Consider the following 16,355-nt stretch of genomic DNA (forward strand, 5'->3'; position numbering starts at 1 on the left):
ACGAGGCGCTGAAGAAATAGTTGGTTTAAAAGAATAATATGAATAACACTTGTTACTTTATTTTTTAGATGGGCATAACCCTTAATATTTGGTGGGGGGGAGGGAGGAAACAAGCTAGTCACTAAAAAAAATAGCAATGTGTAGTAAGGGCAAATGTGATTGATGAGGAATAGGAGAGCGAGTTGGAAGTGGCAGTGTGGAGGAGGGTGAGTGTGTCCTGGCTGACACACCTAGCGCAGCGCTGGTTAACGCTGGCTGGCCGGCCTTGCTGCATTAGCGGAGCTGCTGCGCTGCACTGTACCAGAGTGAGCGAGTGGTTCCGGCTCAAACAGAGTGGGGACATGGCGTCGCCCATGGAGCTGATGTGCTGGGGAGGAGACTGGGGTTTGCCCTCCGTACACACCGACTCTCTCATCGTATTGGTAAAAACAAACAGCGGGCGAGCGCGTTGCTTGTCTTGGTTAATCCTGCAAATGGTTCTATTTGTTAATAACAGACGCGCGCCGGGTTATTTGTTAAATGCTTCGCGTACGTGTTAAAACCTAAATTGTTTACTTCTGACGCTGATTGGACCAAAAAAAAAATTACTGGATGCATAACCTTTCACAGAAGAAGTAAAATAATAAAGCGCCGCTTTCATGAAGCTCCTGTGTAAGTGTGTTATTTTCTGCAGCCAGGGCCGCGTAAGGTCAAGGTCAGTCTGCCTCCTGTGTAACCCTGCTGCCAACTCAGGGGAACTGGGGGAGGGGAGGGGGGAGAAGAATTTATACAGCTTTTGCATTCTGCAGTCAATTAATGAAACCTAAATCGGAGCTGATATACTCATTAAAGTGAAGGACATTTTGGAGTTTGGGAAATATAACTTGACTGTAAAGTTATTGTATTTTACTGTGACGTGTCAAGTTTAGATTGTGCTGCCAGGTTTAGGGAAGTAGTAGTAAAGATAATCTTTAAAATAAGGAAGAGTATAGCCGCTTTCTAAAGTATAAGGATGGTGATTGTTAATTTACTATAAACCAGATGTTTAATCCAAAATGAATGGCTGTCACAGGAATATAGACCCTGGACTGTCTATTTGTTTTGTTTCACAGGGCATAAGAGATTAAAGCAGGTTTGGACCTTTATAGCACACAGGGTGAGGTATTAACTGTAGTGCATTATAGGGCAATCCATACTTGAGGAATTTCTACCTTCTGGAAACTTAAAGGCCAGAACTCTTCTGTGTTGTCCTGACATGCACCAAGTCCTATCCCATCACTCCTGTGCTCATTAACCTACATTAGAAGCAACACCTTGATTTTAAAATCCTATATAAAATTATTTGAGTCGGGCCTGTGACTATATTATTGTAGTTATCTTTTTTAAAATATATTTTTTGGTCTCAAAATTGAATTTCTATAAATTAACTTATAGTTTATTCAAAAACGTTGCTCCAGCACCAAAACAAGTTCCTATTTTACTGAAAATGCCAAAGAAACATTTTTTTTTGGTAGCCACGTAGAATGACATGTGTTACAAGGCAGTCAGGTGACAAGAGGCTCAGGTATGTCAACGCAGCTCAAGTTTCACTTCCCTATTTATGACATTGTTTTAACATCAGAATGGGTTCCTGCCCTAGAATGAGCCACAGCTGGTGTCATTCTATATAAGTGGATGGTTTGATTCAGTTTGTGGGAAAGACAGCTGGCATACATATGGGTCTGTAGTCTAGGCACATGGTTTGAGCAGCAACCTTGTAATATTTGATTTGAGATGTAAGAATCCATTTTTATTTCGCTGAATATTGCAATCTGCTTCCTGTATCCTGTCTTGCACTGAGTCCCGCTGGTCCATCACCCCCTGTGTTTGCTGACCTCTGTTGGCTCTCAGTCTAGCAATGTCTTGACTTTAGTATTCTCAACATCGTTTTCCAATCCCTACATGACTTCGCCCCACTCTAACACTGTAACTTCCTCCAGCTCTACAACCCACTGAGACCTGGGCACTCCTCCAGTTCTGGCCTCATGTGCATCCTCAGTATCCTTTGCTGCAGCATTGACAGCCACCTCAGCAGAGGCCCGAAGGTGTGGAATTCCTTCCCTAAAGCTCTCTGCAATTCTATCTGTTTCTCTTCTTTAAAACTTCCCTCTGTGATCAAGCTTTTGGTCACCTGTCCTAATATCTCTCCATGCAGCTTGTTGTCAGATTTTATCTGTTACTGCTCCAGTGACACACCTTGGAATGTTTTACTACTAAATGTGCTATATAACTTCAAGTTGTTGTTTGAGTAATACTTACAGCCCTCCCCAGTATGGAATTGTAAACAGTAACACATGAGAGGTTCATAACATTCACGGTGCAAGACTGCTGTAATCTGGCAGGTTTATTCAGGCCAGATAAAGGTACCTGGTCTGATAATTAGCCCTTAAGAAGTTATTATCCTAATGTCATATTTGGGGCAGAGTAGAAACAGCTTTAGTCTGTATCTAACACACTGCTAGTATCAAGCGGACGCTTGAAACCAGCAGTGGGTGCAAAGATTTAGACATAACAATGCTCCTCAGTTGGCTGAGTGGAAAATTAAACCCCTGGACACCTTTTAAAAGAAAAATGAAAGTGGCATTTTCTTGCAAACGCTGTACATCTCTAACTTTTTTTTCTACTGCAGGCATATGCCAAATTTTCACGGGCTCCTCTGAAAGTGCACTTTATTAATAATCCATGGAAAACACCTACAGGTACCATTTTAAATGTATTTAAATTGCTTTGCACTGTATCTGGAGCTTTTAATATTAATCGGAGTACCAGTATTGTCACTAGGATCCTAGTAACATATCTTGGTAACCTTGCGATTTTTTTTTATCCCCTGTCCATTTGAATTTTAAATACTGTCAGCAGCATATATTATTTCCTTACACACTTATATTGCAAGATGATTTTGAGTTCCATTACATTAAAGTGAAGCGATCACAGAAACAATGTGAGGTGATTCATTTAGAACATTACACGAAAGGCTTAAATGCACTTTTTCCTCATAGTTAATTGGTAAGAAATGTGCTAAAGATGCATAGTGACAATGCAAAACTGAAAGTCCTTTCAAATTATGCACCTACTTCTTTCACAGTTGAGAAAATTATTCCCTGTAATTTTCTAATAGCACTACAAAAGGAAATTTGAAGAAAATTCAAAGATCCAGGATTTTATTACTTATTCTAGAGGTCAAATGTCTGAAAACAACGAAAATAAAAAAAGAAATTTGCATGTAGCTTTTAATATTGGATTTATTAGGCATTTTAAATTATCTTTGGATTTTTCGTTGAATGTATGGTGAATGGAGAAAAATGGGCAGAATCCCTTGTGAGATTATATACTTACATTGTATACTACACCAGAGCCTAGATTTTCTGACTGATATTGTTTTAACACTGATGCTTTTCCATTATAATCTGATCAGAAAATCTAGACTTAAAAATATAGATCATGACCGGGGAGGGGGGGAAGCACAAATTGGTCGCTACTTATAACTTTTCCCTTCAAAAAGAGGATCAAGAGCTGTCTGTACATGGGCCAGCATGTGTCCGGCCAATGACGGGCTCAAGTGGCTCCAGATAAACTCCCAAATGGGCCTGAAACACTGAACTTTGATCAAGACAGTGGAGAAACTGTGGATTGTGTGGCCCTCCCCAAAGCTGAGATTGTAGAAGCTAAAGAAGAAGCTGAAAACCCAGGAATAAGCAAATAAAAGATACAATTCTGAACCAGTAATATTCATCTTCGCAACAATATTCCTCACACTTCTATCTTAAAATTCTCCCAGATTTTCTTTTGCTTTACTTCTGGCATGTGACCAAGTGCATCATGAATGTAATTATTGACGTGATCGGGGATGAATTTCCCCTGTGATGTATGAATTGATTTATTTGGGTATAATTGTTTGTGGGTGACCTAAAACTTAGATAGTCCTATATAGATTATAGAGTTTTCGGTAGTTAGTCTAGTCTGTAAGAATTTTTAAAATGTCAAACAGGCCATTGAATCCAACAAGCCTTTCAATTTGTAGTTAAATTAATCATTTTCTCCTAATTCCAAAACCTGTTGTACCTCTTGAATCCATACAAATAATTTGATTCAGTGGCCTTCCTTGGTAACTTATTTGATGGGTCCGTTGTTCCTTGCGTGAATAAGGTCCACCTGACTTCCCTCCTTACTTTTGATTTCTAACTTTCAACCTGTGTGTAAGCCCTACAACAGCGTTTTGAGCAATTTGCCTGGAATAACTTTGACACTCCCCTTCAAAAGATGGGCCAGGATTTTTCAGACAGAGGGGTTTCCCAGCCTGCCACCTGAAGAGTGGCATACTTCCTCGCCAATGCTGGCTGCCCCGCAGCCATTTAACACTCCAAGGAGACTTAATTGGCTGGAGTTGGGCTCAATCAGGAGGAAATCCCGCCTCGGAGATCTGATTGGCCAACAGCTCTCCAGTTCCAGAAGCTGCAGTGGACAGGACTGGGACTGCAAGCGGTCCCCAGAGTCTGTGGTGAAAATCAGTTTATAACGTTGTGATTTTCCCTCCTTACAGGACACATTCCAGTATTAACTTCAGACAATACAAATGTTGTGCAACCTGAAAACATTCTGAATTTCCTGAGAAAGCAGGTATGTTTGTTGTGCCATTTTGATTAAATGAAAGTGCATACTTGCAGAGTGATTGAAAAGGCGCATTTTGGATTTTACTCTTGTGGGGCATGTGAGGGGCATGCTGCAGTCTTATTCAAGGTTGAAGTGCATCAGGGGAAATCCACTTGCATTGTTATTATTGATTTTCAGAAGCCTTTCAACTTAGTGCCTCATGTAGCTCTCATAATGAGTACATGAAAGTACCTGACTAAATCTTAGATTTGTAGCTGAGATGTGTACGCCAGCTCCAAGACCTTTGTAAGGGTGGATGGTGCTCACTGAACCCATTTAGCTCAAAAGGAAAGGAAGAAACATTTGCATTTCCATAGGTCTTTCTTGGCCTTAGGGTGTCCCAATTCACTTTCAGCTACGAGCTACTTTTGGAGTGTGTTCACTATTGTAAACATAGAAACATAGAAAATAGGAGCAGGAGTAGGCCATTCGGCCCTTTGAGCCTGCTCCACCAATCATTATGAACATGGCTGATCATCCAACTCAATAGCCTGCTCCTGCTTTCTCCCCTTTTCCTTGATCCCCTTCGCCCCAAGAGCTATATCTAACTCCTTGAAAACATCCAATGTTTTGGCTTCAACTACTTTCTGTGGTAGCGAATTCCACAGGCTCACCACTCTCTGAGTGAAGAAATTTCTCCTCATCTCAGTCCTAAATGGTCTACCCCATATCCTCAGACTGTGACCCCTGGTTCTGGGCTCCCCCACCATCGGGAACATCCTTCCTGCATCTACCCTGTCTAGTCCTGTTAGAATTTTATAGGTTTCTATGAGATCCCCCCTCATTCTTCTGCACTCCAGCGAATATAATCCTAACCAACTCAATCTCTCCTCATATGTCAGTCCCGCCATCCCAGGAATCAGTCTGGTAAACCTTTGCTGTACTCCCTCTATAGCAAGAATATCCTTCCTCAGATAAGGAGACCAAAACTGCACACAATATTCCAAGTGTGGTCTCACCAAGGCCCTGTATAATTGCAGCAAGACCTCCCTGCTCCTGTACTTGAATCCTTTCGCTATGAAGGCCAACATACCATTTGCCTTCTTTACCGCCTGCTGCACCTGCATGCTTACCTTCAGCGACTGGTGTACGAGGACACCCAGGTCTCGTTGCACATTCCCCTCTCTCAATTTTTAGCCATTCAGATAATAATTTGCCTTCCTGTTTTTGCTACCAAAGTGGATAACCTCACATTTATTCACATTATACTGCATCTGCCATGCATTTGCCCACTTACTCAGGTTGTCCAAATCACACTGAAGCATCTCTGCATCCTCCTCACAGCTCGGCCTCCCGCCCAGCTTTGTGTCATATGCATATTTGGAGATAATACATTTAGTTCCCTCATCTAAATCATTAATATATATTGTGGATAACTGGGGTCCCAGCACCGATCCCTGCGGTACCCCACTAGTCACTGCCTGTCATTCAGAAAAAGACCCGTTTATTCCTGCTCTTTGTTTCCTGTCTGCCAACCAGTTTTCTATCCATGTCAATACACTACCCCCAATCCCATGTGCTTTAATTGTACACGCTAATCTCTTATGCGGGACTTTGTCGAAAGCCTTCTGAAAGTCCAAATAAACCACATCCACTGGCTCCCCCTCATCAACTCTACTAGTTCCATTCTCGAAAAATTCCAGTAGATTTGTCAAGCACGATTTCCCTTTCACAAATCCATGCTGACTCTGTCCGATTCTGCCACTGTTTTCCAAGCGCTCAGCTATTAAATCTTTTATAATGGACTCTAGAATTTTCCCCAATACTGACATCAGGCTGACTGGTCTATAATTCCCTGTTTTCTCTCTACCATCCTTTTTACATAGTGGGGTTACATTAGCTACCCACCAATCTGTAGGAACTGTTCCAGAGTCTATAGAATCTCAGAAGATGACCACCAAACCATCCACTATTTCTAGGGCCACTTCCTTAAGTACTCTGGGATGTAGATTATCAGGCCTTGGGGATTTATCAGCCTTCAATCCCATCAATTTCTCCAACACCATTTCCCTATTAATACTGATTTCCTTCAGTTCCTCCCTCTCACTAAACCCTGTGTTCCCCAACGTTTCTGGTATGTTATTTGTGTCCTCCTTTGTGAAGGCCTAAAAAATAGGAACAGTGACTGTAAGGTCCCCCAAACAGCAAGTGATAATGTAATAAAGTTATTGTTTTTAATAATGTTGGTTAAACACTGCGTTTTGGCCAGAACATTAGGAAGAACACCTTCCTTGTTTTATATTGCGCCTGTGAAGCACCTTGGCTCTTGATTGATGCCAACTACAGCCTGGTCAGGTCCTTCAGTTCTGGGGCTGAAAGTAGGAAGGAGATCTTCAAAGTGTATTTGTGGCTAAGACATCTTCAGTTTTTTCTTTATGCTAAATAAATAAAAGTCACTGCTGAAATAGTACTGTGGAATTTTTATGCTCAACTGAGAGGGCAAATGGGGCCTTGGTTTAATAAAGCATCTGAAATGTGACACCTCTGACCCCCTTAGTACTGCACGGGAATGTCAGACTAAATTATGTGCTCAAGTCTCTGGAGTAGGACTTGAACCCAATATCTTCTGACTCAAAGGGGAGATGCCACCATTAAGCCATCTTAAATGAGGTGTGAGGCGAAGGTTGTCTACAGTCATTAATCCTATTTGATGTTTTAATGATGTGGTGGGCTGTACTGTAAAGTATGTGTTTTGGAGTTTCTGTTCCAGCTGTTTTCTAGGTACTGTGGTGTTCCTTTTCTACGTGATACTGTGTAATTGGTAGACCTTGGAACCTGCTGTGCTGTACCCACATCTTAATCAATGGGCTTACTGGGTGGTATCAATAGTGTGCAGTATTATGGTCGTACGTAGCCCTGAGAGATCTCTGAAGTATTGATTGAAGGATACATGGTGTATATGTTCCAATTATTGATCTAAACAGTCCCTGAGGCTCTTGACTGATGCCAACTACAGCCTGGCCAGGTCCTTCAGAACTGTGCTGCAAGTAGGAAGGAAATCTTCAAAGTGTATTTTTGGTTAAGACGTCTTCAGTTTTTTCTCATGGTTCAGAACCTCTAGGCATTAAATGAAAGGATTTCTCCTGGCCCATTTGGAAGATACAGGACCAGACAAAGAAATGGGTTTATAACAAACAGAGGCGACTCCAATTTTTGTCAGTGTATCACTGAGTACCCTAAAGGTGAAGTCGTCTTCATGGTGGGCATGCATTAAATAGTTGGTGATGGGTAAGCCTGGCATATGGCAGCTTTCCATCTCATAAGAAGATGGTTTGTGCTGTGATGGTTGGCTTTGCATTAAGTATCACCTAGTGTGGCTCAGGAGTGTTTAAATGTCCAATGACAGGCATGATGAAAGGAGTCCTTTGCAGGCCCTTCTCATGCAGAAGGTAGATGTCCATTCCATGCCAATGAAGAAACTGTTGAGATTTTCATTGATAGCTGCTGGAGCACTCTGGAGGCCGGGGCTGAGAACATGTGCTTAGCACTTGGATATATCATTCAGTTGTAAAGGGGCTAGCTGTTGCTGAAACTCTACACTGGTAAACTGTGTGAGTTTAGGTGGTTAAACAGCAGGTGCCCTTGTGCACACTTGGCGCTCTCTGAACCTTGGCTCTGCCGGCTCCTCGGTCGGCTGGACTTGGGCATGTGAGATGTATCTCTAAGACAATAGAACGTGCACTCTGTATCAACAAGCAGAATTTATGGCTGTGATGATTTCTCAGTAGCTTGGTTTAGAGGCTCTTAAACATTGTGATGGAATTCAGTTCATGACAAATATGGGGTTGGCAAAAACAAAAATGAAATACCATTTACATATTTAGTTCCTACCGAAGGTGCAGAATGTACTCTGGGTGGGAGACTGCAATGTCCATCAGCACGAGTGGCTTGGTAGCACCAAAATGGCCGAGTCCTAAAGGACATAGCTGCTAGATTGGGTCTGCGCCAGGTGCTGAGGGAACCAAAAAGAGGGAAAAATAGACTTGACCTCATCCTCACTGACCAGCCTGCCACAGATGCATCTGTTCATGACTGTATCAGTTGGAGTGACCACCTCCCAGTCCTTGTGGAGACAAAGACCCGCCTTCACATTGAGGATATCCTCCATCGTGTTGTGTGGCACTACCACTCTGCTAAATGGGATAGATTTTGAACAGGTCTAGCAGCACAAGACTGGGCACCCATGAGGCGCTGTGGGCCATCAGCAGTACCAGAATTGTACTCAAACCACAATCTGTAACCTCATCGCCTGCCATATCCCCCACTCTTCCATCCAGCCAGGGGATCAACCCTGGTTCAAGCACCAGGCAAACCTAAAAATGAGGTGTCAACCTGGTAAAGCTACAACACAGGACTATTTGCATGCCAAACAGCATAAGCAGCAAGCAATAGACAAAGCCAAGTGATTCCACAACCAATAGATCAGATCTAAGCTCTGCAGTCCTGCCACACCCAGTTGTGAATGGTGGTGGGCAATTAAACAACTCACAGAAGGAGGAGGTTCCACAAATATGGGGGGCCCAGCACATCAGTGCAAAAGATAAGGTTGAAGCATTCACAACAATCTTCAGCCTGAAGTGCCGAGTGGATGATCTATCTTGGCCTTCTCCGGAGGTCCCCAGCATCACAGCCAGTCTTCAGCCAATTCGATTCACTCCACGTGATATCAAGAAATGGCTGAAGGCACTGGATACTGCAAAGGCTATGGCCCTGATAATATTCTGGCAATAGTACTGATGACTTGTGCTCCAGAACTTGCCGCGCCCCTAGCCAAGCTATCCCAGTACAGCTACAACAATAGCATCTACTCGGTAATGTGGAAAATTGCCCAAGTATGTGCTGTATGCAAAAAGCAGGACAAATCCAACCCATAACATAAGACCATAAGACGTAGGAGCAGAAGTAGGCCATTCAGCCCATTGAGTCTGCTCCGCCATTCAATAAGATTGTGGCTGATCTGATAATCCTCAATTCCATTTTCCTGCTTTTTTCCCCATAACCCTACATTCCCTTACTGATTAAAAATCTGTCTATCTCAGCCTTGAATATACTTAACAACCCAGTCTCTACCACTCTCTGGTGCGGAATTCCACAGATTGACTACTCTCTGAGAGAAGAAATTCCTCCTCATCTCTGTCTTAAATGGGAGATCCCTTACTCTGAGATTACGCCCTCTGGTCCCAGACTCTCCCACAAGGGAAAATAACCTCGCGGCATCTACCCTGTCAAGCCCCCCTAAGAATCCTATATGCTTCAATAAGGTCACCTCTCATTCTTCTAAATTTCAATAAGTACAGGCCCAACCTACTCAACCTCTCCTCATAAGAAAATCCTCCATACCCGGGATCAACCTAGTGAACCTTCTCTGGACTGCCTCCAATGCCAGTATATCTTTCCTTAGATAAGGGACCAAAAATGTTCACAGTATTCTAGGTGTGGTCTAACTAGTGCCTTGTATAGTTTTAGCAAGACTTCCCTATTTTTATACTCCACTCCCTTTGAAATAAAGGCCAACATTCCATTTGCCTTCCCTGTTACCTGTTGAACTTGTATGTTAGCTTTTTGGGATTCATGCTCAAGGACTCCCAAATCCCTTTGTGCTGTAGCTTTCTGCAGTCTTTCTCCATTTAAATAATATTCAGCTCCTCTATTCTTCCTTCCAAAGTGCAGAACCTCACATTTTCCCACATTATATTCCATCTGCCACGTTTTTGCCCACTCACTTAACCTGTCTATATCCCTCTGTAGAATCCTTGTGTCACCTTCAAAACTTGCCTTCCCACCAATTTTTGTGTCATCTGCAAATTTGGCGATAGTACATTCACTTCCCTAATCTAAGTTTATTGTAAATAATTGTGGCCCCAGCATTGATCCCTGTGGCACTTCACTAGTTACAGGTTGCCATCCCAAAAATGCCCCCCTTATCCCAAATCTGTCTTCTGTTAGTTAGCCAATCCTCTATCCGTGCTAATATACTACCCCCAACACCATGGGCTCTTATCTTATTAATTAGCCCTATGTGCGGTACCTTATCGAATGCCTTTTGGAAATCCAAATATATTACATCTACTGGTTCCCCTTTATCTATCCTGCTTGTTACCATCTCAAAGAATTCTAATAAATTTGTTATGCTCACTGTTGCAGGGAACAGTGTCCCGTACCGCTACGACATTCCCATTTCTTCTCCCCACTTGAATGGCTGCCTGTACCACAGTGCCGTGGCCAGTTTGCTCATCCTCCCTAGAGTCCCTGCTCTCATCCATACAGCTTGCAAGAACCTTGTAACTGTTGGACAGTTGCAGGGGCTGAGGCTCCTCGAACACTACCCTTTGGTGCCCAAGCCTGCTTCACCTGCAGTCACACCCTCCTGTCCCTGATCACAGACCAAATTTGAATGACCTAATCTGAGGGGTGTGACCGCCTCCTGGAGCAAAGTGTCCAGGTAACTTTCCCCTGATGTGGTGCAATGCCTGCAGCTCGGACTCCAGCTCCTTAACTTGGATCCAAAGTTCCTAGAGCTGCAAACACTTGGTAAAGATGTGTTTGCTCTGGTTCACCTTGTGTTGCTGCTGCTGCATGGACACCATCACCCGTCCTGCCATTGCTATCGTATTTTATTCATTTATTAATTAATTACTCTAGTATCCCCACTCTTTATGCTTTATTATAATTATTTTTTTATATACACCAGTATCGATCTTATACTTAAGGTATCTTTAAGAAAAAAAAACAAGAGATCTAAACACAAACAAAAGATCTTACTTTACTTTAAAGACTAGAAATACTCACCAATCCTACTCACCAAACAGCTGCTCTCCGCGCTCTTTTCTCTCTCGTGCTCTTTAATGGCCCCTTCTCTCACACTCTCACTGTTAAAGGCTCCATTCCTCTCTCACTGTAAATGACTACACTGTTTCTCTCACTCTCCCACTGTAAATGACCACGCTGTTTCTCTCACTCTCTCGCTGTAAATGACCACGCTGTTTCTCTCACTCTCTCACTGTAAATGACCATGCTGTTTCTCTCACTCTCTCGCTGTAAATGACCACGCTGTTTCTCTCACTCTCTCGCTGTAAATGACCACGCTGTTTTTCTCTCACTCTCTCACTGTAAATGACCATGCTGTTTCTCTCACTCTCTCGCTGTAAATGACCACGCTGTTTCTCTCACTCTCTCGCTGTAAATGACCACGCTGTTTCTCTCACTCTCATTGTAAATGACCATGCTGTTTCTCTCTCACTCTCTCACTGTAAATGACCACGCTGTTTCTCTCACTCTCATTGTAAATGACCACGCTGTTTCTCTCACTCTCTCACTGTAAATGACCATGCTGTTTCTCTCACTCTCTCACTGTAAATGACCACGCTGTTTCTCTCTCACTGTCTCGCTGTAAATGACCACGCTGTTTCTCTCACTCCCTCACTGTAAATGACCACGCTGTTTCTCTCTCACTCTCTCGCTGTAAATGACCACACTGTTTCTCTCTCACTCTCTCACTGTAAATGACCATGCTGTTTCTCTTTCACTCTCACACTGTAAATGACCATGCTGTTTCTCTCTCACTCTCTCACTGTAAATGACCACGCTGTTTCTCTCACTCTCTCACTGTAAATGACCATGCTGTTTCTCTCACTCTCATTGTAAATGACCACGCTGTTTCTCTCACTCTCTCACTGTAAATGACCACGCTGTTTTTCTCTCACTCTCTCACTGTAAATGACCACGCTGTTTCTCTCACTCTCATTGTAAATGACCACGCTGTTTCTCTCACTCTCTCGCTGTAAATGACCACGCTGTTTTTCTCTCACTCTCTCACTGTAAATGACCATGCTGTTTCTCTCACTCTCTCACTGTAAATGACCACACTGTTTCTCTCTCTCTCTCACTGTAAATGACCACGCTGTTTCTCTCACTCTCTCACTGTAAATGACCATGCTGTTTCTCTCACTCTCATTGTAAATGACCACGCTGTTTCTCTCACTCTCTCATTGTAAATGACCACGCTGTTTCTCTCACTCTCTCGCTGTAAATGACCATGCTGTTTCTCTCACTCTCTCGCTGTAAATGACCATGCTGTTTCTCTCACTCTCTCACTGTAAATGACCACGCTGTTTCTCTCACTCTCATTGTAAATGACCACGCTGTTTCTCTCACTCTCTCATTGTAAATGACCACGCTGTTTCTCTCACTCTCTCGCTGTAAATGACCATGCTGTTTCTCTCACTCTCTCACTGTAAATGACCACGCTGTTTCTCTCACTCTCTCGCTGTAAATGACCACGCTGTTTTTCTCTCACTCTATCACCGTAAATGACCACACTGTTTCTCTCAGTCTCATTGTAAATGACCACGCTGTTTCTCTCACTCTCTCACTGTAAATGACCACGCTGTTTCTCTCACTCTCTCACTGTAAATGACCACACTGTTTCTCTCTCTCTCTCACTGTAAATGACCACGCTGTTTTTCTCACTCTCTCACTGTAAATGACCACACTGTTTCTCTCACTCTCTCGCTGTAAATGACCACGCTGTTTTTCTCTCACTCTCTCACTGTAAATGACCACGCTGTTTCTCTCACTCTCATTGTAAATGACCACGCTGTTTCTTTCACTCTCTCACTGTAAATGACCACGCTGTTTCTCTCACTCTCTCACTGTAAATGACCACGCTGTTTATCTCACTCTCTCACTGTAAATAACCATGCTGTTTCTCTCACTCTCATTGTAAATGACCACGCTGTTTCTTTCACTCTCTCACTGTAAATGACCACGCTGTTTCTCTCACTCTCATTGTAAATGACCACGCTGTTTCTCTCACTCTCTCGCTGTAAATGACCACGCTGTTTCTCTCACTCTCATTGTAAATGACCATGCTGTTTTTCTCTCACTCTCTCACTGTAAATGACCACGCTGTTTCTCTCACTCTCATTGTAAATGACCACGCTGTTTCTCTCACTCTCTCACTGTAAATGACCACGCTGTTTCTCCCATTCTCTCACTGTAAATGACCACGCTGTTTCTCTCACTCTCTCACTGTAAATGACCACGCTGTTTCTCTCACTCTCTCACTGTAAATGACCACGCTGTTTCTCTCACTCTCCCACTGTAAATGACCACGCTGTTTCTCTCACTCTCTCACTGTAAATGACCACGCTGTTTCTCTCACTCTCTCACCGTAAATGACCATGCTGTTTCTCTCACTCTCTCACTGTAAATGACCACGCTGTTTCTCTCACTCTCTCACTGTAAATGACCATGCTGTTTCTCTCACTCTCATTGTAAATGACCATGCTGTTTCTCTCACTCTCATTGTAAATGACCACGCTGTTTCTCTCACTCTCTCACTGTAAATGACCACGCTGTTTCTCTCACTCTCTCACTGTAAATGACCACGCTGTTTCTCTCACTCTCATTGTAAGTGACCACGCTGTTTTTCTCTCACTCTCTCACTGTAAATGACCAATTGTTTCTCTCTCACTGTAAATGACCACACTGTTCCTCTCTCACTCTCTCACTGTAAATGACCACGCTGTTTCTCTCACACTCTCGATGTAAATGACCACGCTGTTTTTCTCTCACTCTCTCACGGTAAATGACCACGCTGTTTTTCTCTCACTCTCTCGCTGTAAATGACCACGCTGTTTCCCTCGCACTCTCTCACTGTAAATGACCAACTGTTTCTCTCTCACTGTAAATGACCACACTGTTCCTCTCGCACTCTCTCACCGTAAATGACCACGCTGTTTCTCTCACACTCTCGATGTAAATGGCCCTGCTGTTTCTCTCACTCTCTTGCTGTAAATGGCCCCGCTGTTTCTCTCTCACTTTCACCCTGTAAATGACCACGCTGTTTCTCTCACATTTAATTACCGCCTTGTCAGTCTACTCTCGACCATCAGTAAAGTAATGGAAGGGGTCATCAACAGTGCTATCAAGCAGCACTTGCTTAGCAATAACCTGCTCACTGACGCCCAGTTTGGGTTCCGCAAGGGCCATACCTCCTGAGCTCATTACAGCCTTGCTTCAAACATAGACAAAGGAGCTGAACCTGAGCAGAGTTGAGAGTGACTGCCCTTGACATCAAGGCAGCATTTGATTGAGTGTGGCATCAAGGAGTCCTAGCAAAACTGGAGAAAACTCTCTGCTGATTGGAGTCATACCTAGCACAAAGGAAGATGGTTGTGGTTGTTGGAGGTCAGTCATCTCAGCTCCAGGACATCACTGCAGGAGTTCCTCAGGGTAGTGTGCTTGGCCCAACCATCTTCAGCTGCTTCATCAATGACCTTCCTTCCATCAAAGTGGGGTTCGCTGATGATTGCACAAAGTTCAGCACCTTTCACGACTCTTCAGATACAGAAGCAGTCTATGCCCAACTGCAGCAAGACCTGGATAATATCAGCACCACACAAGTGTCAGGCAATGACCATCTCCAACAAGAGATAACCTAACCATCGCCCCATGACATTCGATGGCATTATCATCACTGAATCCCCCCACTATCAACATCTGGGGGTTAACATTGACCAGAAACTGAACTGGACTAGCCATACAAATATTGTGGCTACAGGAGCAGGACACGCGCTAGGAATCCTGCAGCAAGTAACTCACCTCCTGTCTGCCCAAAGCCTGTCCACTATCTACAAGGCACAAGTCAGGAGTATGATGGAATGTTCTCCACTTGCCTGGATAAGTGCAGCTCCAACAGCACTCAAGAAGCTTCACCTCATCCAGGACAAAGCAACCCGCTTGTTGACACCACATCCACAAACATTCACTCACTCCACCACTGACACACAGTGGCAGCAGTGTGTACCATCTACAAGATGCACTGCAGGAACTCACCAAACCTCCTTTAGAGCACCTTCCAAACCCACAACCACTACCATCTAGAAGGACAAGGGTAGCATGGGAACACCACCACCTGGAAGTTCCCCTCCAAGTCACTCACCATCCTGACTTGGAAATATATCGCCGTTCCTTCACTGTCGTTGGATCAAAATCCTGGAACTCCCTTCCTAAGAGTGCTGTGGGTGTACCTACACCACATGGACTGCGGCAGTTCAAGAAGGCAGCTCACCACCACCTTCTCAAGGGCAACTAGGGATGGGCAATAAATGCGGGCCCAGCCAGCGAAGCCCACAGCCCATAAATGAATTTTTTAAAATTAACTAGAAATTGAGAGTGGGCGATGTGTCAGAGTGGTGACCAGAATACTTGTGTTGAAAAAAAGTTAGAAACAATGGTGAAACCTTCCTGGTACTGTGGAGACAGGGTTGGTGGTGGGACCATGAGTAAAATTTGAAGCACATGGTGTCAACACAGCAGCGTCTACCCGCTTGGCAATGCCAGGTCGCCAATTTGGCCACTTTAGGGACTAATTGGGACAATATGCTGCTGCCCAAATCTTCTTGGCATTGGTTCCCCCCCCCCTCATGATGGCCTGACAGTTGTGGCGATTCGTTATTTTAAAATTTGCGCCCTCCCAGTCACCTACGTGGATTAGCAGTGCCCACCTGTCCCAGTGGGGCTGCTGGCTGTCCACAGCTTTGGGCTCTCTGGACTTGCTGCCTCAGGAACCTCCCGCTGTCCCACATTGAATGACAAATGCAAACGCGGCTAGTTACCATAAAACCGCGACACTGCGCAGACCTGCTAACACAATTGGGGTGTGGATCCACTTTTGGTCCTGA

The 16,355-nt window shown here is 43.8% G+C and overlaps 1 protein-coding gene across 2 annotated transcripts in view; it reads left to right on the top strand.

Annotated features, from left to right (window-relative positions):
- The first annotated feature begins 229 nt into the window (after positions 1 to 229).
- Positions 230 to 16,355, top strand: part of mtx3 (metaxin 3) — a 42,987-nt gene continuing 26,861 nt past the window's right edge. For both annotated transcript variants that reach the window (XM_078563345.1, XM_078563351.1), the window contains exons 1-3: positions 230 to 422; positions 2,648 to 2,717; positions 4,559 to 4,635. In XM_078563345.1, coding sequence (XP_078419471.1) covers positions 342 to 422; positions 2,648 to 2,717; positions 4,559 to 4,635 — 228 coding nt within the window. In that variant the 5' untranslated portion in view covers positions 230 to 341. The remainder of the gene's footprint in view (positions 423 to 2,647; positions 2,718 to 4,558; positions 4,636 to 16,355) is intronic.

The sequence above is a fragment of the Cetorhinus maximus genome, chromosome 2 (assembly GCF_964194155.1).
Source record: "Cetorhinus maximus chromosome 2, sCetMax3.hap1.1, whole genome shotgun sequence".
Taxonomy (NCBI): Eukaryota; Metazoa; Chordata; class Chondrichthyes; order Lamniformes; family Cetorhinidae; genus Cetorhinus; species Cetorhinus maximus.